Source organism: Carica papaya, chromosome 7 (genome assembly GCF_054855325.1).
Source record: "Carica papaya isolate Zhongbai chromosome 7, ASM5485532v1, whole genome shotgun sequence".
NCBI lineage: Eukaryota > Viridiplantae > Streptophyta > Magnoliopsida > Brassicales > Caricaceae > Carica > Carica papaya.
This window is the reverse complement of record NC_142315.1, coordinates 24,455,211-24,477,641: the sequence shown is the minus strand read 5'-3', so window position 1 is coordinate 24,477,641 and position 22,431 is coordinate 24,455,211. Positions and strand designations below refer to the sequence as shown.

General features: G+C 36.6%; 1 protein-coding gene across 1 annotated transcript; it reads left to right on the top strand.

Moving 5' to 3' along the window:
* Positions 1–3,625: 3,625 nt before the first annotated feature.
* Positions 3,626–4,468, top strand: LOC148253083 (uncharacterized). The gene has a single exon (XM_088208529.1). It carries the CDS (start codon positions 3,626–3,628, stop codon positions 4,466–4,468), a length of 843 nt encoding a protein of 280 aa, XP_088064655.1.
* The last annotated feature ends 17,963 nt before the right edge of the window (positions 4,469–22,431 follow it).

The window sequence follows — 22,431 nt, the reverse complement described above, 5'->3', positions numbered from 1 at the left end:
TCTGGTTTACATTCCTTACATAATAATTTAAAATGCCCAAGAGAACTACGAGAATGTCCATTCTAAAAGATGAATAGAAATTAAAGAAATGAAACGAAAAGTGAGTAACTAAACATCCTATGACAACCTTCATTAGGACTTGAAGAGAGTCTGGATAGTGAACTACTCATAACTCTCTTGTTGATTTGGATATGGATCTTGGTCCTCTTGATCTGAAATAATTAATGAAAGGGTGAAGTACACTAATTCAGTAAGAATATCACGCTAATCACAGATACAGAAAACTGAAGATTGATAAAAATCATAAAACAACTAATGGAGCACTTAATTTAAGTAAATTCATTTAATATAAAGAATACCGTTTATTCTGAACTTATCGTAACTAGTTTTCCAAAACAACCTATGAAGACCCCATATCCATATCACTATTCACTTTCACACATAAGAGAACAAGAAATAATAACTTTCCTTCCTTATCTGCTTACTAATACCCCAAAGGGTCCATAAGGGTGTCTCTCCTACTCGTGAACCCAATAACCAATTTTAACAATTAACCAGCCGTTCCTATACCCCGTCCGGTAATGAGCTCCAAATATTCCATCGCCTCAATACTCTGTCTGATATGAGGGTGAATCATATTTTCTAAACCTTTTTGGCAAAGGATTTTCCAGTCCCATCCTACGGATGTAACATTCGCGGTAGAGTTCTCTATGTAATAGACCCGTCCACCTTTTTCCTAGATACCCAGTAAATCTTTCACATACAAATTTTCATCAATAAAAACCGACAATACGTTCTAATATCTCATATCACATTTACAGATTAATTGAACTATATTCATGCTAACAGTATATAACCAAAATAACCAGATAAGTCGATAAAACGATTGAAACTATAAATTAAGAACATGTACTGTACGAAAATCAAGTAAACAGGACAGTACAGGAAACTAAACTGGAACTCAAGACAATTGTTTTACTAACCAATTTCAGCTCTACTAGTGACCTGTAATTATTTTTAGAGTTTTTTAAATTTTCACAAAACATGAAATTATATATTGTTAAACCTCAATTTATCGTAACGAAGAATAGGATGAGGGATTCTTACCCGAATTGGCGTTTCGAAATGCCGATTTATCTACTACGTCTCCTAACTAGTATTGAATTCTCTTAATTTTTTCTGTAAAATTTAAAATACTTGTCATACACCTAAAAGTACCCCAAAAAAGTATTTTACATTTTTTTCAACTAAAATAATCTTTTGGAATGGTGATGATGTATTATTAATGGACGTGCTCTCATAGAGATGTTCATGGTCAAATCGAGATCGAATTAACTTCAATTTGAAGTCATTTATAGGACTGTCATTGCAGCAGGTAGGCATATATATACCCATAATTATAATCAACATTCATAGATATATAAATATACATATATGTATATATTAATCGTTGTTATTCTACAACTTGAAAAGAAGGTTCTGGGGAATATTGTAGCACCCAACTCTATTAAAGAATGGAGTCAATGCGGAGTAGAATATTGGCTGTGCTTCTATCGTGTGGATGGTCTCACCATAAGCGGATGGCCATGGCTCAGCTTGGTGGTCTTATGTAATAAAATTTATTATAAGGCTTCACTTAAATACTTTTTATTTTGGTTCCTACAATTTGATTTTGTTAATTGCAATTTGAATTTAATAATTTTTTTGGGTGATAATTCAGTTTCTAAAGTTCACTTTTTTAGAAAAAACTATTTTATATGAAATCATTAGTTTTTATTGCTGTATTTACCCTTCAATTTATGCTATGCCAAAATTATTTTACTCCTTTTGTTACTTTGTTTAATTTTTTTTAAATAAATGTATTTATTAGTTATTTTCAAATATTGATTAACTATTCTAAATTTTTTATAATAATATTGATATTTTTGCTGGTAAACGAAACATGCCTGAGACCCAGGATAAAAGTCTCTTCAATTTCTTTAAAGGAAATAATCTTATGTTTCTCTTTTATGGACTTGTGTAATTGAAATTGCGAAATATTGGAGGCTCCATACCTCCATGAATGCAATAATCTTGAGCTTCATGGACTTACTCATCTAAACAGTCAAAGGAATCATATAATAATATATTGGAGGCTCTCATACCATACGGGGTATTGAGGTTTATGGTTTTGGCACTCATACCGGACGGGATATGGGGACAGCCCTGGAATTAAGGTGAATGGTTCACGTGTAGCGAGGACCCCTATAGATCCCCATGGATACTAGTAGACTGATAAAAGAGGAAATTTGTTGCCTGATGATTGAAATACAAAAGTATAATATGTGCTATGTTACAGAGTGTGCATACTCTTATGATGTTTATAATGTTATTATTTTCATATGTTGTTTTCATGAATCTAACCTAAGTAAGTACACAGTAAAGGGTTTTAATATTGATAAATGAATTTGTTATGAATTATGCTCCATTGGTCGTTTTTGTTTTCTACCAACCTTTACTACTGTGACAGTGAGATAGTGTGACATCTTTACTGGGCTAGTGTAGCTCATTCTTTACTTAATCATTTCATATCAGGAAGACTTGGTTCCCGAGCCCGTTCCGCAGGAAGACGGCGAGTAGAAGCCTAAAGATTTATTAGTTTTCCTTATAGTATTCATTCATAGTATTCCTTCAGTTAATTTATTCTTTCATATCTTTAATACGTTTTAATTATTGTGTAAGGGATGTTAATCATAATCTATTTTATTTCGCTTCCGCACTGAGAATAAATATATACATTTCCTTTTAATTTTAGGGCCGTTACACCGGTAAATTAATTATGTCAAAAATATGCTCACCTACTTTAGTTACTAAGTTTCATTATGACTTAGAAAAGGCTACTATAATTCAAGACAAGGTTAGGATAAAAAAATTGGTAAAATTAAAGTTTGTTTAAATAGTTCGTGATGCGAAATAAAGAATTGAAGCTGTTAATTATTAATGAAGAACCTCTTTTTATTATTAATTTGTCAAAGAAATTAAATTATATTATATTTTGTAGGAATTATTAATTCAATTTACTACCCACTAAATTAATTATCTCAAGAAGATGTATTTAGTAGATTTTTTATTTTTTTTCCAAAAAGCACATTAGATTTCCTGAATTAATAGAAAAAACACCACTAGAATTAATGACACTATTAGTGAATAAAATTATACAATTATGGAAAAATTATACAATTTGCAAACTAAAGTGGGTGAATAAGATAATCACTTATGGAAAAATTCAAATAAAAGGAAAGTGTAAAATGAAAAAAAAAATTGAAAAAATGAAAAATCTTTTCTGGTTAAGTTATAATTAGGAGATTAGGGTAACACACAGCTAGCTTGGATATCATCATAAAGGGAATTAAATCCAAACACAAATGGAAATAATCATAATGTTTTTCTAAATGAAGATTATAACTTTACTTGTCATATTTTGTATTCATTTTATTTTTATATATTTTCTAATAAAAAAATATTATTATATTTGTAAGCACTTACCCTACATTGGGTTCTCACATTATAAAGAGACATAATCACCAACCCTCTCTTCACCACTGCAACTCTCTCTCTTTCAGATAGCCCAAAAATCTCTTCCTCTATGGCCTCACTCACTCCTCAAGAGCTATTTTCGTTTCACACCATTGATCGTGAGCTATTCTCTCGGCTGGTTATCACTTTCATGCGAGATCCAGCTGAGTCTATGTTGGTTTTGGCCTTCTGGCTCTGGCTTGAAGAGAAACGTATGCCCGGTCTCGTCTACAAGATGCGGTCGATACCGGACCATGTTGTGGATCTTCTAGCTGATGAAGCTGCTGCTTGCATCAAGTTCCTCGAATCCAACAATCCTCCTTCCCCAGTTTCTGATGGTGGCATGCCCCTCACTGATAAATTCTTTGGCACCGACATATCTTTCGTGTCGATTTACCAACAGAAGTATGAAACTGTTACTGGAATCAAAAACTTCCTTGGCTCCGTTTGCTCTCGAATCTTCCCTGATATTCTCCACCTCGTGTTGGGAAATCGTTATTTTGTAAGTCTTAACCAACCTCTTGTTATTCCCGGTTTTCCTCATCCAACTTTTGGTTCAGTTCATGTGATGCCAAGAGCTTGCGATTATGGTTTACCCAATGGAGGGATTTGGGGATGGCACCCTGGCAATAACGTTACAGAAAATGACAGAACCATGTTCTTGACTTTCTCCCGAGGATCTCCAGTGACGGCAACTGAAGTGGCAGATGTTTTTACCAGAACTTTCGGTGATAATTTTGTTAAAACTGTGATTATGCAGGACAACATTCAACCCCATGAGCAGCCATTGTTTGCAAAGCTCATCCTTCGCTCTGTTGAGCAAGTTGATATCGTTCTAAGTGGTTGTCGGATTGCCAAGTTCAAGAACAATGGAAAGCATATTTGGGCTCGCAAGTACGAGAGCCGGGAGTAATTAAAAGGTCGTCTATGTGTCCATTGATAGATATATGTACTTAGTATTTTAAGATATACCATTATTGGTACTGTTATATTGATCGGTGGATACATGTCATGCTTGAATTTTACCGTTATCGTGCAATAAAATGGATATCATCTGAAATAAAAGTTAATGTTTTGTTTAAACTAATTCTCTATCTTATTTTTCAATGTATGTTTGCTAAGAAAAATCTTTATTTATCTTAATTTTTAAGTGTTTCAGTCATTTTCATCTATGGTGGTTTGCAGATCTAGATTCAGATGTTTCAAATGGTGGGAAGTAGTTTGGCTTTGCGCTGTACTTACCAAAAGTTCGTAGCGACTACCTTAATAAGTTTCATATTCATCCGCGTTAAATTATTTATTTTTGGAAGTTTTAACACACATTCCACAATGCGGTATAATATTTTGGAAATTCAAATGATGTGTCGCTCATATTATGCTAAAAAGTGTATTTTTTATAGATAGTACAAGCGCCATTAAAGTTTTTTGAATTTGTATGATGATTATCTTTTTTGCGTTGCTCGAAATCATTAAAATTCTATATTCATGTAAAGAAGCGACAAAAAATGAAAAATCAATTAACTTAAAAATTCTCACCCTAAAGAAAATCTAGTGATTTTTTTATATATCTTTGTTTTCTTTTAATTTCAAACTTAGGGTTTTATTATATAAGTATATAAATATGGTAGAAATTTTAGCACACATAATCAATAATGGGATATTATATTTTTTTTGAAATTCTAATGATGGATTAACATTATTATGCTAAAAATGTATTTTTATAAATAGTACAGGTGTCATTTCAAAATCTTGAATTTGTACAAAGAATATCTTTTTGTCGTTGCTCGAAATTATTAACATTCTATATTCGCATAAAAAAGCGACAAAAAATAAAGAGCCAATATTAATATATATAACGGATATCTTGGTGATTGAATAACTCAAAAATTCTCATCCTAACTAAAATCTAGGAGACTTTTTATATTTTTATTTTTTTTTAATTTCAATATACCCATAAATTTTTTCTTAATAGAAACAATATGTATATAGCATCTAGAAGAAAAATAATATAATTACTGTAACAAACATTATTAGTATACTATGTAAACTAAAAATAACCGGCCATGGAAAGGGCTTTATATGTTATTTAGGATTTTCTTAGTGTTTAAAGACTCTACATTCCGTCTATTCTCCTTTTTTTTTTCATGACAATACTCTCACCAGATTGTTTACTTACATTTGTTTTTGTAAGAATTATATATTTATTTTCCTTTTTGGCTCCACATATTAATGCCATAAAATTATTTTAAACTTTGAGAGATATATTTGTTACTTGTTCCATAATTTTGTGGCTTAAAATAGAAAACTTTGTTAAAGGTTAAATTTTTAATACAAATAGCTAAAAGAAAATTTGAACAATTAGAATTTTGTTTGGTAATAGTATACTATTATTCTCAGAAAATTTATTTAAATTAATAATGTTACTTTTATAGTTTAGACAAAAAAATTCACTATAACAGCTACCTCCGAATTGAAGATCAGATCAAAGCTTTTGATTTTTTTATTTATTGATCGAGAGCCGAACCTATCAATTTTTGATATGATCTATTTTAAACCGAATATTTTGATCTAAGTCGAATAATTCGACCCAGTTCTTCTATCTAAATTGGAATATAAACATTCCCAACCTTATGTCAGTTTTGTATAGTTTTAAATATTAACAGTAATACTATGAATTCCTTCTCGTCCATTTTTTTTTCATGAGTATACTCTCACCTAATTATTTAATTCTAAATTTTTGTGAGAATTATATATATTTTCCCCTTTTTTGGCTCTAGAAATTGATATTGTAATTTATTGTAAATTTTGAGAAATATATTTGTTACTTATTACACAATTTTGTGGCTTAAAATAGAAAAACTTTTTAAAAGTTTAAATTCTCAATACAAATAGTTAAAAAAATTGAACAATTGAAATTATGTTTTGTATTAGTGTATCATTATTCCTATAAAATTTATTTTTAATTGATAAAGTTATATTTATAGATTATGCAAAAAAATTTCATTGTACTGACTACTCTAGACATTTTTAGTGATAATTTTTAAAATCTACTAACATATAGGACCATTCATCAATCTAGAACTAGATTAGATCAAATCGATGACCAAATAAAGACTAAACCATCTTATTTTTTATTTCGGACTGTCCATACTAGTATTTTTAAGTTTGACCGAGTCTGGACTGAAAAAGATCAAATTTTCTTTTATAAAAAAATCTGAGTTTTCTTTTTTAATGTTTTGGTATTCTTTCAAACTTCTTTTAGAAAATTTGATTTCTTTTAGTAATTTTGCCCATTTTGTGTAACGCCCCAAACCTAATAATGAGGCACAAATCTATTTGTACCATTCTTCATTCAATGGACCCACAAAATATGCATATGTATGGCTCAAAGGTTTAATATTAAACCTAACATCTCATATGATATATAAGTAGTTATATATACAGACATGAGGTCAAAATATAAAGTTTGACAAAACAAAATAGAAATTTCTAAAATTTGAACAAAATATACATGAATTGGAATATTTTCACAAGTTTTACTCATCCGGCAATGGTTCTGCCTCTTCTTCCTCATCTGAAAAATATCAAGGTGCAATTTAATGAGTTTCACCAACTCAATAAGCATTCTCATTCTTTCAAAATTCAGATAAGACATCACGCAAAAATGCACAATATGTGACAAATGTAGTAGCAATATTTTCAATACAAAATTTATTTATAATTTTCACAATTTTCTAAACCAGAATTTACTTATTAAACAGAATTATTTTGAACACTCTAATTTTACATATTTCTAATTGGATTTCTCAATTATACTCGAATATTATTTATAGCCTCGAAGTATCACCACGTACACTCGAAAGAATATATATACACTCAAGAGGTCATCTATAAGATTTCATTGTGTGATTATGTTTATGTCGTCATCGAGGAGAGGTGAAAAGGATCCCTCCATTGCATGGATAAGACACATAATCTCATATTGGTCATAACAGTTACGTTTGCTAGGTGACCCACGCTCACAAATACCTATCCATATCTAGACTAGGTTTCAAACTCTATCTATGTGCATGTTCACTATACCCGCTGAACTTCAGCCACAGACGCACCCTCCCTTCCTCGATTCAGACTAAATGAGTAGGTATCCAGGGTCTATATATTACTCACTCATGTTCACTCTTTCTTTTTTGATTTCTTCCTTTATTTAATTTATTACTTTTTACTCTAATTAATTTTAGTTATTTTTAAATTACACTCTTATTTTATCTTATTATAAATCTTGAAATTTTCCCTTTTTATGCCAGTTCACATAACAGTCATGCAGGTTCATAATTGTCAAAAACAACAAAATACGTACGCAACCATCATAGATCAAATGTCCCGAACTCCTAGTAGACTCACGCTACCTGGATGATATTCGGGTTTCTGTTCTTCTCAGTATATTAGTGAAGTATCTGTACTGGACTCAAACACACACAAAAATTAAGAATACACATGCATACTTTTAAAATCCTAATCCAGGTTTGGAATGAAGAAATACTTACCAGATGACAGTGAGTTAAAAAGGGACATCATGACGGAGTCCTATAGCTCGAAGTTTGCCATGCATCCAGGAAGCACCAAAATGTACCAAAGCATGCGGACCCGGTTTTGGTGGCATGGGATGAAGAGAGACATCGCCGACTTTGTATCTAAATGTTTGGTATGTCAGCAGGTCAAGGCAGAGCATCAGCGCCCAGGTGGGTTTCTTCAGCCTTTACCGATCTCGGAGTAGAAGTGGGAACATATCACCATGGACTTCGTATCGGGGCTACCCAAGGCACGTTCAGGACACGATGCCATATGGGTAATCGTTGACCGACTTACCAAGTCTTCCCACTTCCTAGCCATCAGGATGACCGATTCATTAGACAAGTTGGCAAGGATGTATATCCGGGAGATAGTCAGATTGCATGGAGTTCCAGTGACAGTAGTGTCCGACAGGGATCCCAGGTTCACTTCTTAGTTTTGGAGTAGCTTCCAGCAAGCTATGGGAACAAAGCTATCTCTTAGTACTGCTTTCCATCCCCAGACTGATGGACAATCAAAGAGGACAATTCGTACGCTTGAGGATATGCTCCGAGCTTGTGTCCTTGACTCTGGGGGCCATTGGGACGACCATCTACCCCTGATAGAGTTTGCCTACAACAACAGCTACCAAGCAAGCATCGGCATGGCTCCATATGAGGCGTTATATGGGTACCCGTGCAGATCACCGATTTGCTGGGAGAAAGTCGGCGATAGAAGATTGTTCGGCCCGGAGTTGGTAGAGGAGACCACGTCTAAGATAGTTAAAATCAAGAAGAACATTCAGACAGCTCAGAGTAGGCAGAAGAGTTATGCAGATACCCGGAGGAGAGACCTAGTGTTTGAGAAAGGTGACCGGGTGTTTCTTAAGGTCACTCCTTTCAAGGGAATTAGTAGGTTCGGCAGGAGGCGAAAATTTAACCCCCAGTATATTGAACCCTTTGAAATCTTAGACAGGATTGGTACTGCTGCCTATAGACTAGTACTGCCTCCAGAGCTCTCCAGAGTCCACTATGTGTTCCACGTATCCATGCTACGTAAGTACAACCCGGACCCTTCTAATGTCTTGGCTCATGAACTGCTCCCACTCCAAGAGGACTTGTCTTATGAAGAAGTACCAGTTGGTATCACGGACCGAAAGAGTAGAATACTCCACAACTGGGAAATACCATTTGTAAAGGTCGTGTGGCAGAACCACACGCCCAGGGAGGCTACTTGAGAGCTGGAATAAGAATTTAGAGCCCAGTATCCCCATTTGTTCGACCAAGAGTAAGAGTCAAATTTGGGGGACCAAATTTCTTTAAGGGGGGGAGAGTTGTAACACATCAAGTGTATTATTATTATTATTATTATTATTTTCAATTTATTTTATTTATTTTATTTTGTAATTATTGGAATTTTATTTGATTTTTTATTTAATTTAATTTAATTTGATTTAATTTAATAAAAATAAAAATAATAATAATGATAAAATTGGGTAAAAATATTATTTGGATTTAATTGAAATTAATTTTGGGAAAAGGGGTGAAAATTTAGATTCTATGGGTGTTTTTGAAAAGAAAATCGGAAACCGGAGGTCAAAACACAATTTAGAAAAGTTGTGCCACGTCAGCGGCCCGGTCAGCAGCCCCGACCAACCAGGACGCGCCGCGTGGCAAAGAAACGCTGACCAGGGGACGGGCCACGTGGGCGATCCGCGTGCGCGCGATCGGAAGGCCCAGATCCATTCCCGCACGCATGGACGGCCCAGATCAAACGTACGCACGGGTGGCCCAGATTCACGCACAAGGACGAACCAGATTCAATCAGGCACGGACGGCCCAGATTGCATCGCGATGGATGGTCCAGATTTAATCCCAGTTGAATCGCGATCGAACGGTCCAGATTTAATCTTGATGGACGGTTGAGATTAAAAGGCAAAGGGTATAAATAACCCCATCCACACCTGACCAAAGAAACCCTAGCCGCCAGTGCTCGCCGGAGAAGAAGAACCAGATGCCGGAGGAGCCGGCCGCTGCCACCCGCCGCCGCACCGGGGAAGTTTCCGACCGTCGATCAAGGTAAATTTTCTCCTCCCTACTCGTTTTTTGATGCTGAGTCTGCCTATGGCCAAACCAGAGCCAAACCACCGGCCAAACGGTTGAAAAACCCAGCCGAAACCCAGCAGTGCCGCCGCGCCCCTCCTCGATTTTTGCCTCCGATGAGGCCCTTCCCAGCCTCCGTTTGATGCAAATTTTATACCACTGTGATCACCGTTCTTTTCTCTATAGGTTGATCGGAGCCAAACATCAAAACGCGACTCACGCTGGAGGAGCCGCTGTACTCGAGAGCATCGCCGCCGGTAAGTTTCGATTTTTCGTGATCTTTCAGCCCACCGAGGGCCCTAGGGTTGTTCTATCATAGGGACTGATGCAACGTTGCCGAATTCGACCGAAAACGGCCGAAAACGGCCAACCCAAGGTGAATCGCCGCAGCTTGCGCTGGAGTACGGCGGAGCCGCGGTGCCGGAATTGCGATATTGGCCGAAAGGGGCCCTAGGTCTAATTTGGGATTTTTTGGGACACGTGCAGGTACCAGTAGTGCATTTCAGTTTCCCGAAAAAAATTCAGGGAAAATTAGGGACAGCTTGTAGGCGCACTGTAGAGCCGTATTCAGATCCCGAAACAAGTAAGGACCCCTCACCCTATTTCCTATCACGGTATTAAAGTTCAATAAATGATAAAACGGTATTTCATGAATCAATAGATGTGTGAAATTGTTTAAAGTCGCTAATGGAGCCTGAGTCTGGTGTATTTGTCGGTCAGTTGTTGTTTGTTCTATTTTACAGTTTTAAATGCAGTATGATGTCTGATGTTTTCATTTTATAGTTTCATGTGCATATATCACTGTTTTATTGATTATGGGTTGAATGACTGAGAACCCGATGTTGTGTGTTGTCTTGTTTGGCATAAACTACTGGTTTGCATGTTTGTGTGTGATTTGATGATGGTGACTGAGGAAAAAAAGGAATAAAAGGTTACGTGAATTGATAAATGGATAATGTTGACAGCCTGACTAGATATCCTGGGAGATGGTGGACGGACTGGGTCCGTAGGGAACCCTACTGGGAACGTGGTCTCTCATATCGGACGGGGTATGGAGACCTTCTGTGTTTTGGCGCCCATACCGGACGAGGTATGGGGATGGCCCGTTTCACCCTCATACCGGACGGGGTATTGAGGTTCATGGTTTTGGGGCCCATACCGGACGGGGTATGGGGACGGCTCTGGAATCAGGTTATAAATGTTAAGGGTTCACGGGTAGCGGGACCCCTATGGATCCCCATGGATACTAGTAGGTTAGTAAATGAGGAAAATGTGTTGTTTAATGATTGAAATGCAAAGGCGTGGTAAGTATTATGTTATACAGTTCATATGATTTCATGATGATAATAATGTTATTGCTTTCATATGTTGTTTTATGGATCTCACCGAGGTAAGTGGACACTAAAGATTTTTATGTTAATAAACGAGTTTATTATAAATTATGCTCCATTGGTCTTTTTTGTGTTTTCTACCCACCTTTACCTCCGTGGCGGTGAGATAGTGTGATGTCTTTACTGGGCTGGTGTAGCTCATTCCTTATTTAACCATTTCAGATCAGGAAGACATTGTTCCCGAGCCTGTTCCGTAGGAAGACAGCGAAGGGGATGCCTAAAGACTTCGTAGTTATATTTATAGTTCTTATTTTCGAGTATCTCTTTTAATTAGTTTGTTCTTTTATATTTTGAGCACGTTTTTGGTTTTTGTGTAAGGGATATTAATTAAAATTTTTATTACGCTTCCTCATTTGACATATTTCATTCTAAATTTTCGGGGCCGTTACAATCTTTAACTTGATCTACTGCCTATAATCACCATACATAAATATAATCAAATTTAATTGATGAAAATGAATTAAACCTAAAAGAAAACTACTAACAGTGACAGTTTTGGGTAATTACCAATAGTAAGTTCATTTTTCAATATTTAGTGAACCACCACTTCAGCTCTCTGCATAGATGTGGGTGATTTATTTTTCAAAATCTGTACGTATACACATAGATACATATTAACATCTATATTCACCAAAATCCACATTGAAAGAGGAAAAATAAACTCACTTAGTTTGGTTTTGGTGCCCAGAAAATCCAAAATAGCCTCGAATTTGATTCCTAGCCTCCAAAGAATGGTTTTCTTGGTTTTCTGAGAGAAACTCCTCACTTGCCGTGATGGGTTGAGTGATTTAGTTTCACACTTGCATGCCTGTTAGAGTGAAATGCAAAAAGGGAAACTCGGTGATGTGGAAAGGGATGAAAACTCTCATGTTTTCTGAACGTCAGTGTCATGTGCAACACAAATTTGGAATCTGCAAGCAACATAGCGTTTCCCAGTTGCGACTCCTTTTTTCCTTTCCTTCCTTCGGCTTTTCCCCTCCACGGAACCTCCTTATTCATTTTCAGCTGCGTTTCCTTCTCTCCTTCTAGTTTTCATTGTTCATCTCTCTTTCTTGCAGCGTTCTCTTCTCCCTCTCGACCTGACCCTCACTTAGCTCGGCCTCCTCTCTCACCCTTTCAAACTTAGCTCTCTTCCTCTCTCATTTTCGGCTCTCACTTTGCTGAATTAGGAACCCTAATTTGCTCCTTTAAATACTAGTTTTCCTAGCCATCTGATCTTGTAAGATAAGATCTTGGTTGTTCAATCGGATACGCTTTAAAGTCGTTGGATCGCTCAGACGGTGCGATCTTGACCATCCATTTTTTAATTTATTATTTTCCCCCTTCCACTCTTATTTAATTATGCATTGACCCCCTTTTTTTCTAAAATTCTTTAATTGAGATCCTAAGTTTTAATTTAATTTATTTTATCACAAAATTAAAATTCTTTTATTTATTTACTTATTCACGCAAACTTTTCATTGAGGACCGGATATTACAATTCTTCTCTCCTTACAAAAATTTGGTCCTCCAAATTTGATATATCTTTAAAGCAAGTAATATGCCTACTTGTTATGAGCTCGATATCCTAATGTCTTCAGTAAGTAGCTTTTTATGCCTAAGTATGTCTTCTAATGTCTGGATGATTTTCTCCGTTTGACCATTTGTTTGTGGGTGAAATATCGTACTGAAAGATAATATGGTGACTAGAGCATGCTGAAGACTCGTCCAAAATCTAGAGGTGAAACGAGCATCTCGATCTGAAACTATTGACACCAAAATACCGTAAAGCCTAATCACTTCTTTAATATATAGCTTGACAAGTTTGTCTAAAGGGTATGTAGCTTTCATTGGCAAAAAATGGGTTGACTTCATTGATCTGTCCACTATCACCCAAATAACATCATGGTTCAACTTGGTCATAGGTAAATCCATCACAAAGTCCATAGTGATATGTTCCCACTTCCATTATGGAATTGATAAATGGCGGAGTAATCTTCCTAGCTTTTGATATTCGACCTTGATCTTCTGACATGTGAGACATTTATTAACAAATTTAGAGATATCTTTCTTCATTCCATTCCACTAATACCAGGGTTGCAAGTTTTGATACATCTTGGTGATACTTAAGTGTATGGTAAATATAGAATTATGTACTTCTTCTAAAATGAGTTTATTCAAGTTTGGGTCATCAGGAATGCATAATCTTCCTTTAAATCGAAGTAACCCATCATTATGAACTCTGAAACCAGGTCTTGACCCTGTTCTGTCTCTTTTCTCAAGCTCCCTGTAGTAGAGTTAGCTTCTTGAGCATATCTAACTTTCTGAATCAATACTGCCTCAATTTTTAAGCTGGCCATATACATTCCCCGTTTCTGAATGCCTATTGTAACTCTTGTAATGTTTCTAGAGTTTTTCGTTTAGAAGTTATTAGTTTTGCTATCATACAAGAAGTCCTGTGACTCAATGCATCAGCTACCACATTTTCTTTTCCTGGATGGTAGGATATCTTGTAATCATAATCCTTAAGAAGATCCATCCATCTATGTTGGCTCATGTTCAGTTCTCTTTGCGTGAAGAGATATTTAAGACTCTTGTGGTCAGTATAAATCCCAAACATCTCCATACATATAATGGCGCCAGATCTTAATGGCGTATACAATTACGGCTAATTCCAAGTCATGAGTTGGTTAATTTCGCTCATGGTTATTCAGTTGTCTTGACTCATATGTGATGACTTTACTATGTTGCATTAAGACAGATCCTAAACCCTGACCTGATGCATCAATGTACACTACATAACCTCTTGATCCACTAGATGGAGCTAACACTGGAGCTGTCACAGTCAATTTTTGAGTTCTCTAAATCTATTTTCATAGTCTGTAGTCCATTCAAACTTAGTATCTTTCTTAGTAAGTCAGGTAAGGGGGGTTACAATCTTAAAAAATTTCTATATTAATCGGCGGTAGTACCCAACCATACCCAAAAATTTACGAACACCTTTCATAGTGGTGGGATGTTCCAATCTTAGAATATGCTCAATCTTCGCAAGATCCACGGATACTCTATCCTTGGAAACCATATGATATAAAAAGGTAATATGTTCGAGGCAGAATGCACATTTACTCCATTTTGCATATAACTTCTCTTTTCAAAGGGCTTCCAAAATATGTCTTAAGTGTTCTGCATGTTCATCTCGACTCTTTGAATAAATCAATATGTCATCAATAAATACAATAACAAATTAATCTAGCCAAGGCTCAAATATTTGATTCATCATATCCATAAATACCGTTAGGGCATTTTAAGACTAAAAACTTATAATGGCCATATCTGGTTCTAAAAATAATCTTTGGAATATCTTCAGTTTTAATTTTTAGTTAATGGTAATTGGATCGTATTCAATTTTTGAAAAGACTTGGGCACTTTACAATTGATCAAAAAAATCATCAATCCTTGGCAAAAGATAATTGTTCTTGATGGTAACTCAGTTGAATTCTCTATAATCAATACACATTTGTTTAATTCTATATTTCTTCTTTGTGAATGTCACAGGAGCGCCCCGAGGAGAGACATTAGGGCGGATAAATCCTTTTTAATTCTGTGAATTTTTTCTTTAACTCTTCCATTTAAGCTCTTACCAGTCTATAAGGAGCAACAAAAATGAGTTGAATACCTGGTCGTAGGTCAATAGAGAATTATATTTTGTGATCTGGGAGTAACCATGGAAGTTCAATAAGAAATACATCTGGATATTCTCGAACTACCAATACAGCATGAAAACCAATTTCTTTGTTTTTATTACCTTGGATGATGTATGGATTCGCTTCAGCATCCAATGCAGTAAGGGTATACAGTCGTCCTCGCTTTGGAACTTTAGTTTGTTCATTCATGAGTGGACAATTACGAATCATATGTTGTTGGCTACCATATTTGAAACAAGACTGAGTGACATGATGGCACGACTGGTTGCCATGATTATTCCTGCAATTACGGCAGGTTGGTGCTTTACCTGGTGCTAATAGTGGTCCAGGAGGTATTTCTGTTATCATTCTAGGCCTTTTATCTTGTAAACTAAATACTGGAGTTGACCTTCTCGGAGCTACAAAAGGTCTAGAACCGCCTGCTCCTAATCAATTTCAATTTCTCTGTAGTTTCTTCCACTAATTCAGGTCCAACCAGTTTTCGTTCTCCAACTTCTTTCCAACAAATAGGTGATTTGCAAGGTCTTCCATACAAAGCCTTATAGGGTGCTATTTGAATGCTAGACTGATAACTATTTTTATACGCGAACTCAATCATAGGTAAATGATCGTTCCAATTACCTCGCAACTTAATGACATAGGCTCGTAGCATATCTTCTAGAGTTTGGATTTTTCGTTCTAATTGACCATCTGTTTGAGGATGGAAAGCCATACTAAAAGATAGCTTGGTCCCCAAAGCATTCTATAGACTGGTCTAAAATCTTGAAATAAAGCGGGGATCTCGATTGGAGATGATTGTGACTGAAATTCCATGCAATCTCACAATCTCCTTGATATAGATCTTGCCCAACTTGTCCAGTGGGTCATTTGCTTTGATAGCCAGAAAATGACCAGACTTGGTTAATCTATCAATGATAACCCAAATGGCATCATGTTGGAATCTTGTTTTAGGTAGACCCACCATGAAATCCATAGTAATATGTTCCCATTTCCACTGTGCTACTGACAAGGGTTGAAGTAGTCCTACTGGTCTATGACATTCAACCTTCACTTGTTAGCATATCAAACATTTATAAATGCACTCTGCTATATCCTTCTTCATCCCACTTCATTGATATTTGGTCCTCAAGTTCTAATACATCTTAGTGTTGCCAGGGTGCATAACAAATCTAGAACAATGCACTTCTTTTAATATCTCATTTTTTAGACTATTATTATTCGACACACATGCTTTGTTTCTGAACCTCAATACACTATCTTTCAATAGTCTAAATTTTGGCCTAAGGTCCTTACTGACATCTTCCATAATCGACTTTAAGGTAAGATCAGACTGCTAAACTTCTCTATTTTTTTGCATCAAAATTGATTGTACTTTTATATTGGGTAGGTATCCTCCTGATCTCTTATGTCGGACATTCAGATTCAATTTCTGAAACTCTTTTACGAGTCTCCACTTTGAGGCCATTATGTGGGCAACAGTGCAAGTAATCTTCCTACTAAGTGCATCTGCAACCATATTGCCTTTTCTAAGATAGTATAGGATCTTGTAATAATAATCCTTAAGTAAATTCATTCATCTCCTTGGCGCATATTAAGTTCTCTTTGCGATAACAAATACTTCAAACTCTAATGGTTTGTGTGAATCTTGAAACTTTCACCATATAGATAATGATGCCAGATCTTTAAGGTAAAAACTATGAAGGCTAGTTCTAAGTCATGAGTAGGATAGTTCTGCTCATGATTTTTAATTTTAAGGAACCATAAGCTTGTACTTTTTCGTGTTGCATTAATGCATCCCAATCCTTGCTTTAAAACATCACTGTAGATAGAGAATCCACCATTACTATTAGGAATAATCAATACTAGAGCTGTTTTCAACTGTTTCTTTAGTTCTTGAAAACTTTGTTCACACTTATCATTCCACTCAAACTTTGTGTCCTTTTTAGTAAGCTGAGTTAGTGTATTTGCTGTAGATTGACTTATCAACTTTTATTCTCCATTACGTAAGCCAAATACCCTGCACATCCCTTCTCAAGTAATCGTTGAGCTTGAATGCAAGATACGAAATATGGATGTTGGGGATCCCTAATCCATTTGTGTAACGGCCCCGGAAATTTAAAATGAAATGTATATTAAAAATATCAAATGCGGAAGCGAAGTCAAAAATTCGATTAATATCCCTTACACTAAAACCAAAAACGTGCTCACAAAATATAAAAGATCAAACTACCTAAAGGAGAAACTTGAAAGTAAAAGCTACGAATATGACTATGGAGTCTTTAGGCGTCCCCTTCGTCGTCCTCCTGCGGAACCGGCTCGGGAACGATGTCTTCCTGATATGAAATGATTAAATAAGGAATGAGCTACACTAGCCCAGTAAAGACATCACGATATCTCACCGTCACGGAGGTAAAGGTGGGTAGAAAACACAAAAAGACCAATGGAGCATAATTTACAACAAATTCTTTTATCAATAATAAATCCTTCACCATCCACTTACCTCGGTGAAATCCATAAAACAGTATACGAAAGCAATAACATTATCATCATCATGAAATCATATATGAATTGTATAACATAATACTTATCAAGCCTTTTGTAATTCAATCGTTACACAACATATTTTCCTCATTTACCAGCCCACTAGTATCCATGGGGATCCATAGGGGTCCCGCTACCCGTTAACCCTTAACACTTGAAATCAGATTCCAGGGCCGTCCCCATACCCCGTCCGGTATGGGCGCCAAAACTATAAACCTCATTACCCCGTCCGGTATAAGGTTGAAATGGGTCGTCCCCATACCTCGTCCGGTATGGGTGCCAAAACACATAAGATCTCCATACCCCGTCCGGTATGGGAGACCACAATCCCGGTAGGGTTCCCTACGGACCCGGTCCGTCCACCATCTCTCAGGATATCTAGTCAGGCTGACCACATTATACAATTACCCATTTACATAATCTTTCATTCTCTTTTCCCTCAGTCAGCATCATCAATCCACATACAAACAAGCAAAACGGTAATTTATGCCAAACAGACAACATACAGCATCAATATCCCAGTCATTCAATCCATAATCAGTAAAACAGTAAAATAAGCACACGAAACTATAAAATGAAAACATCAAACCTCATGCTGCATTTAAAACTGTAAAACTGGCCAAATAACAGTTAACCGACAAACACACTCAACTCGGGCTCCATTAGCGACCTTAAGCAATTTCACACATTCGTTGATTCATGAAATACCGTTTTATCGTTTATTAAACTTTAATACCGTGATAGGAAATAGGGTGAGGGGTCCTTACTCGTTTCGGGGTCCAAACACAGCTTCACAGTGCGCCTACAGGCTGTCCTTAATTTTTCCTGAATTTTTCCCGGGGAACTGAAACGCACTACTGGTACCTGCACGTGTTCCAAAAAATCCCAAATTAGGCCCAGGGCCCCTTTTTGGCCAATATCGCAATTTCGGCACGGCGGCTCCGTCGTGCTTCGGCGACGGCGCCGCCGCTTGCGACGGTGATTCGCCTCGGTTTGGCCATTTTCGGCCGTTTCTAGTCGAATTCGGCCACACTTGCATCGATCCTTGCGATAAAACAACCTTACGAAAAACCGAAGCTTACCGGCTGCGGTGCTCTCGGGTGCGGTGGCTCTCCGGTGAAGTTCGTGTTTTAGTGATTCGGCTCCGATCAACCTGTAGAGAAAAGAATGGTGATCACGGTGATATAAAAATTGCATCAAACGGAGGCTGGGAAGGGCCTCATCGGAGGCAAAAACCGAGAAGGGTCGCGGCGGCACCGCTGGGTTTCGGCCGTGTTTTCCAGCCGTTTGGCCAGGATTTTGGCTCCGATTTGGCCACAGGGGAAATCAGCGTGGAAAAACGAGTCGGTGGTATGAAATTTACCTCGATCGGCAGTCGAAAATCTCCCCAGTGCGGCGGCGGCCGGCGTCTCCGGCGTCTGGTTCGTCTTCTCCGGCGAGGGCAGGCGGCTAGGGTTTTTGTGGTCTGGTGTGGGGGTTCTATTTATACCCTTTTGCCTTTTGATCTCAGCCGTCCATTTTGTTTTAATCTGGGCCGTCCGTACGCACGCTTGATCTGGGCCGTCCGATCGCGCGTACGCGGATCGCCAACGTGGCCCGTCCCCGGTCGACGTGGTTTTGCCACGTGGCAGGTCCTGGTTGGCCGGGACTGCTGACTGGGTCTGCTGACGTGGCTGCTGACGTGGCTTTTTTTTTTTCCTTCTTCAATTTCCCAGGTGTTACAATTTGAATTTGAAAGCCTTATCATTGGAAATATTAAAAGTCACCGTCTTTCTATGACAATCTAGATTTGCATTGTACGTTGTTAAACAATCCATTCCTAATAGTGGTCAAAATCATATATGTCTAGGAGTATGAGATCTATTGATAACTCTCTGTTGGTAATCTCTACAATATATGCTCGGAAAACTGTACTAGTGGTCAAGTCCTTATTAGTTGGGGTAGAAACTATTAATACATATTCTAAAGGTGACTGTTCATTATTCAGATACTGAGCAAACTCACGTGATGCAAAAGAGTATGTAGATTCTGGGTCTATTAAAACTTTAGCCAAGGTACTAGAGATAGTGAACATACCTTGGATTACATCTAGAGAGGATTGAGCATCTCGCTCTATAATGACATATACTCTTTCTTGAGTTGTTGGTTTGGTATTTCTTTATTGATATGACACTCTTTGATCCGATGTTGAATACTACCAGATCTAAAGAATTCATTTGTCAACTTGTAGCAGGGTCTATTACCGTGATTTTTTCCACCATGGGGGCAGATTTACTCTGGCTTTTGTGCTAGGGCTCTCGGAGGACTTATGAAACTTGTCTCTTGTCTCTTATCAAGTTGTTGTGGCTCTTGGACCTTCTAATTATTTGGTATAGATGGTCGAGCCTGTTGGATTTGTTGTGGGATTGAGCTTGTAGTCTCTTCTGCAAGTTGGGCACATTCAAATACTTCTTGGTAGTTATTAATCTTCAAAACTGATATTTTATCCTAGATCTCCTTACGCAGGCCTCTCTGAAACTTCCTGGCTCTTAGGTTTCCATCTACTACTAAGTTGGGCGCGAACCGAGCCAGCTCTATAAACTTTTTCTCATATTTTGCCACCCTCATACTCCCTTACTTAATTCCAAAAACTCCATTTGATTTTGTTCTCAAACAAAGTCAGGAAAATACTTTTTGTACAATGCTGCTCTAAATGTTTCCCAAAGGATCGGTGTCCTTAAGGATCTCTTCTTTAGGCGCTACCATTGTTCTACAGCTCCCTTGAACATGAATGTGGGTAATTGTATCTTTTGCTCTGAAGTAGGGTTGAGAACATCGAATATCTTCTCCAACTCTATGATCCACTATTCAACTAATATCAGGTTGGTTACTCCAGCAAATGATGGTGGGTTCATTCTCTTAAACCTTTCAATGAGTTTTTCATTATTTCTCTCCATCGGCTAGGTGTTACTGATACTAGCATTATTACCATTAGTAATACTTTGGCTATGAATTATGTGTTGACTTACCACTGTAGCCAAGCCTTCGACTATACGCATGAGTCTTTCCAGACTCTGCTCAATCCGGTCTTCCAGAACTTGATGTGTCTGCTCTCTCAGTATCCTTGTCATTTTCTACGTTCATGAAATTCAAATTTAGAGACATTTCCCTATGTTTCACAACTCTATCTAAGTTTTATGTAACCTTAAGCCTTGTATTCAAGGGATGTCCTAGAACCATGCTCTGATACCACTTGTCACGGACCACACACCATCTTATAGGGTAGTGACTGGAGCATACTTTTTTAAATCATATAGACTCGAGTTAAGTAAAATAACTTAACTTTATTAATAATAAAAGATTCGAAGAAGTATTATATCCCTTAAATATAAAACACAAACATATGTACGAGTCTCTAGATTTCTTTACTTACATTAGTAAACAAAAGTACGAAGTAATAACCTTAATATCAGAGTCTAGGCTTCAGAAAGTTCCTCCATATCACCGCTTACTCTACAGTGGTATCTTCAGCATTTGGAGGATGATAGAGGGGTGAGATAAAATATCTTAATAAGTAATATTATGAAATCACAATATAGTACATGCAATATATAGTTTCTTTATACACAATAAAATATATATCATATAATCTTTCCAAAACAGATACGAATCAGAAGACAAAAGGACAAATAAGAAAACATATTCATGTTGTATACTTCATCACTATTATGGAGGATCAATTAGTTACCATACATTATGCATAGGCACAGACACTTATCACTGGTTCTCCATGTACCAGAACACGGAACAACATATATGAGTACTTTGAAACACTGCTATCCTTCGAACACGGAACGATTAGGGCACGTAAATCAAACTATTTTCTCATACACCCGAATACGGAACGGTTATGTATGGGTACACACTTATCTCTTTGCCAATACACCTGAACATAGAACGATTATGTGCGGTCAGATTGAAGTCTAGCATACTGCAGGTGCTTTCGGAATAACTTCTTTCCATAATGAGTGATGCACACATATCAAAATTATATTTCGAAAATACAAAATGAAATAATACTTATATCGAAATAAAATTTTAACAAATACTTACCTAGCAAATACGAAAGACAAATAAAACACGTGCACATTTTTATACTAAAAATACTTCAAAACTACGTAAATTATGAATCCATAATATCCACTTACCGTAGGTTCTTAGCAGTTGTAGTCTTAATTATGGTAGAGTTCTGGCTTTATTTATGACTTTTTTCTTTAAAAAATTCAACAGAGTTTTGGGATGATTTTTGGTCACTTTTTTGACTCAAAAATATCCAACAAAATGGTCAAAAGCTAATCCCAAAAATCAAAGAGAAATCGAACTTCACTACTTAAAAAAAAACTTACTCTTTTTCATCGTGAGCCTTATTTCTCTTCTTCTTTCTTTGCTCTTATAAAGTTACCAGAGTTTCCATAAGGTTTTTATCTAAAACCTCAAAATACTCTAAAAAATTACACATTTCGTACTTTCTCTTCTCCCTTCACTTCTATGCTTTTCACTATTCAAAATGTCTCTTCCTCCATTCTCCTATCCCCTATTTATAGGAGTGGGGAGCCACGAGGGAAAGGTTGT

Coding starts and splice junctions, on each gene's coding strand:
- LOC148253083 (XM_088208529.1), top strand. CDS start 3,626: ATGGCCTCACTCACTCCTCAAGAGCTATTTTCGTTTCACACCATTGAT.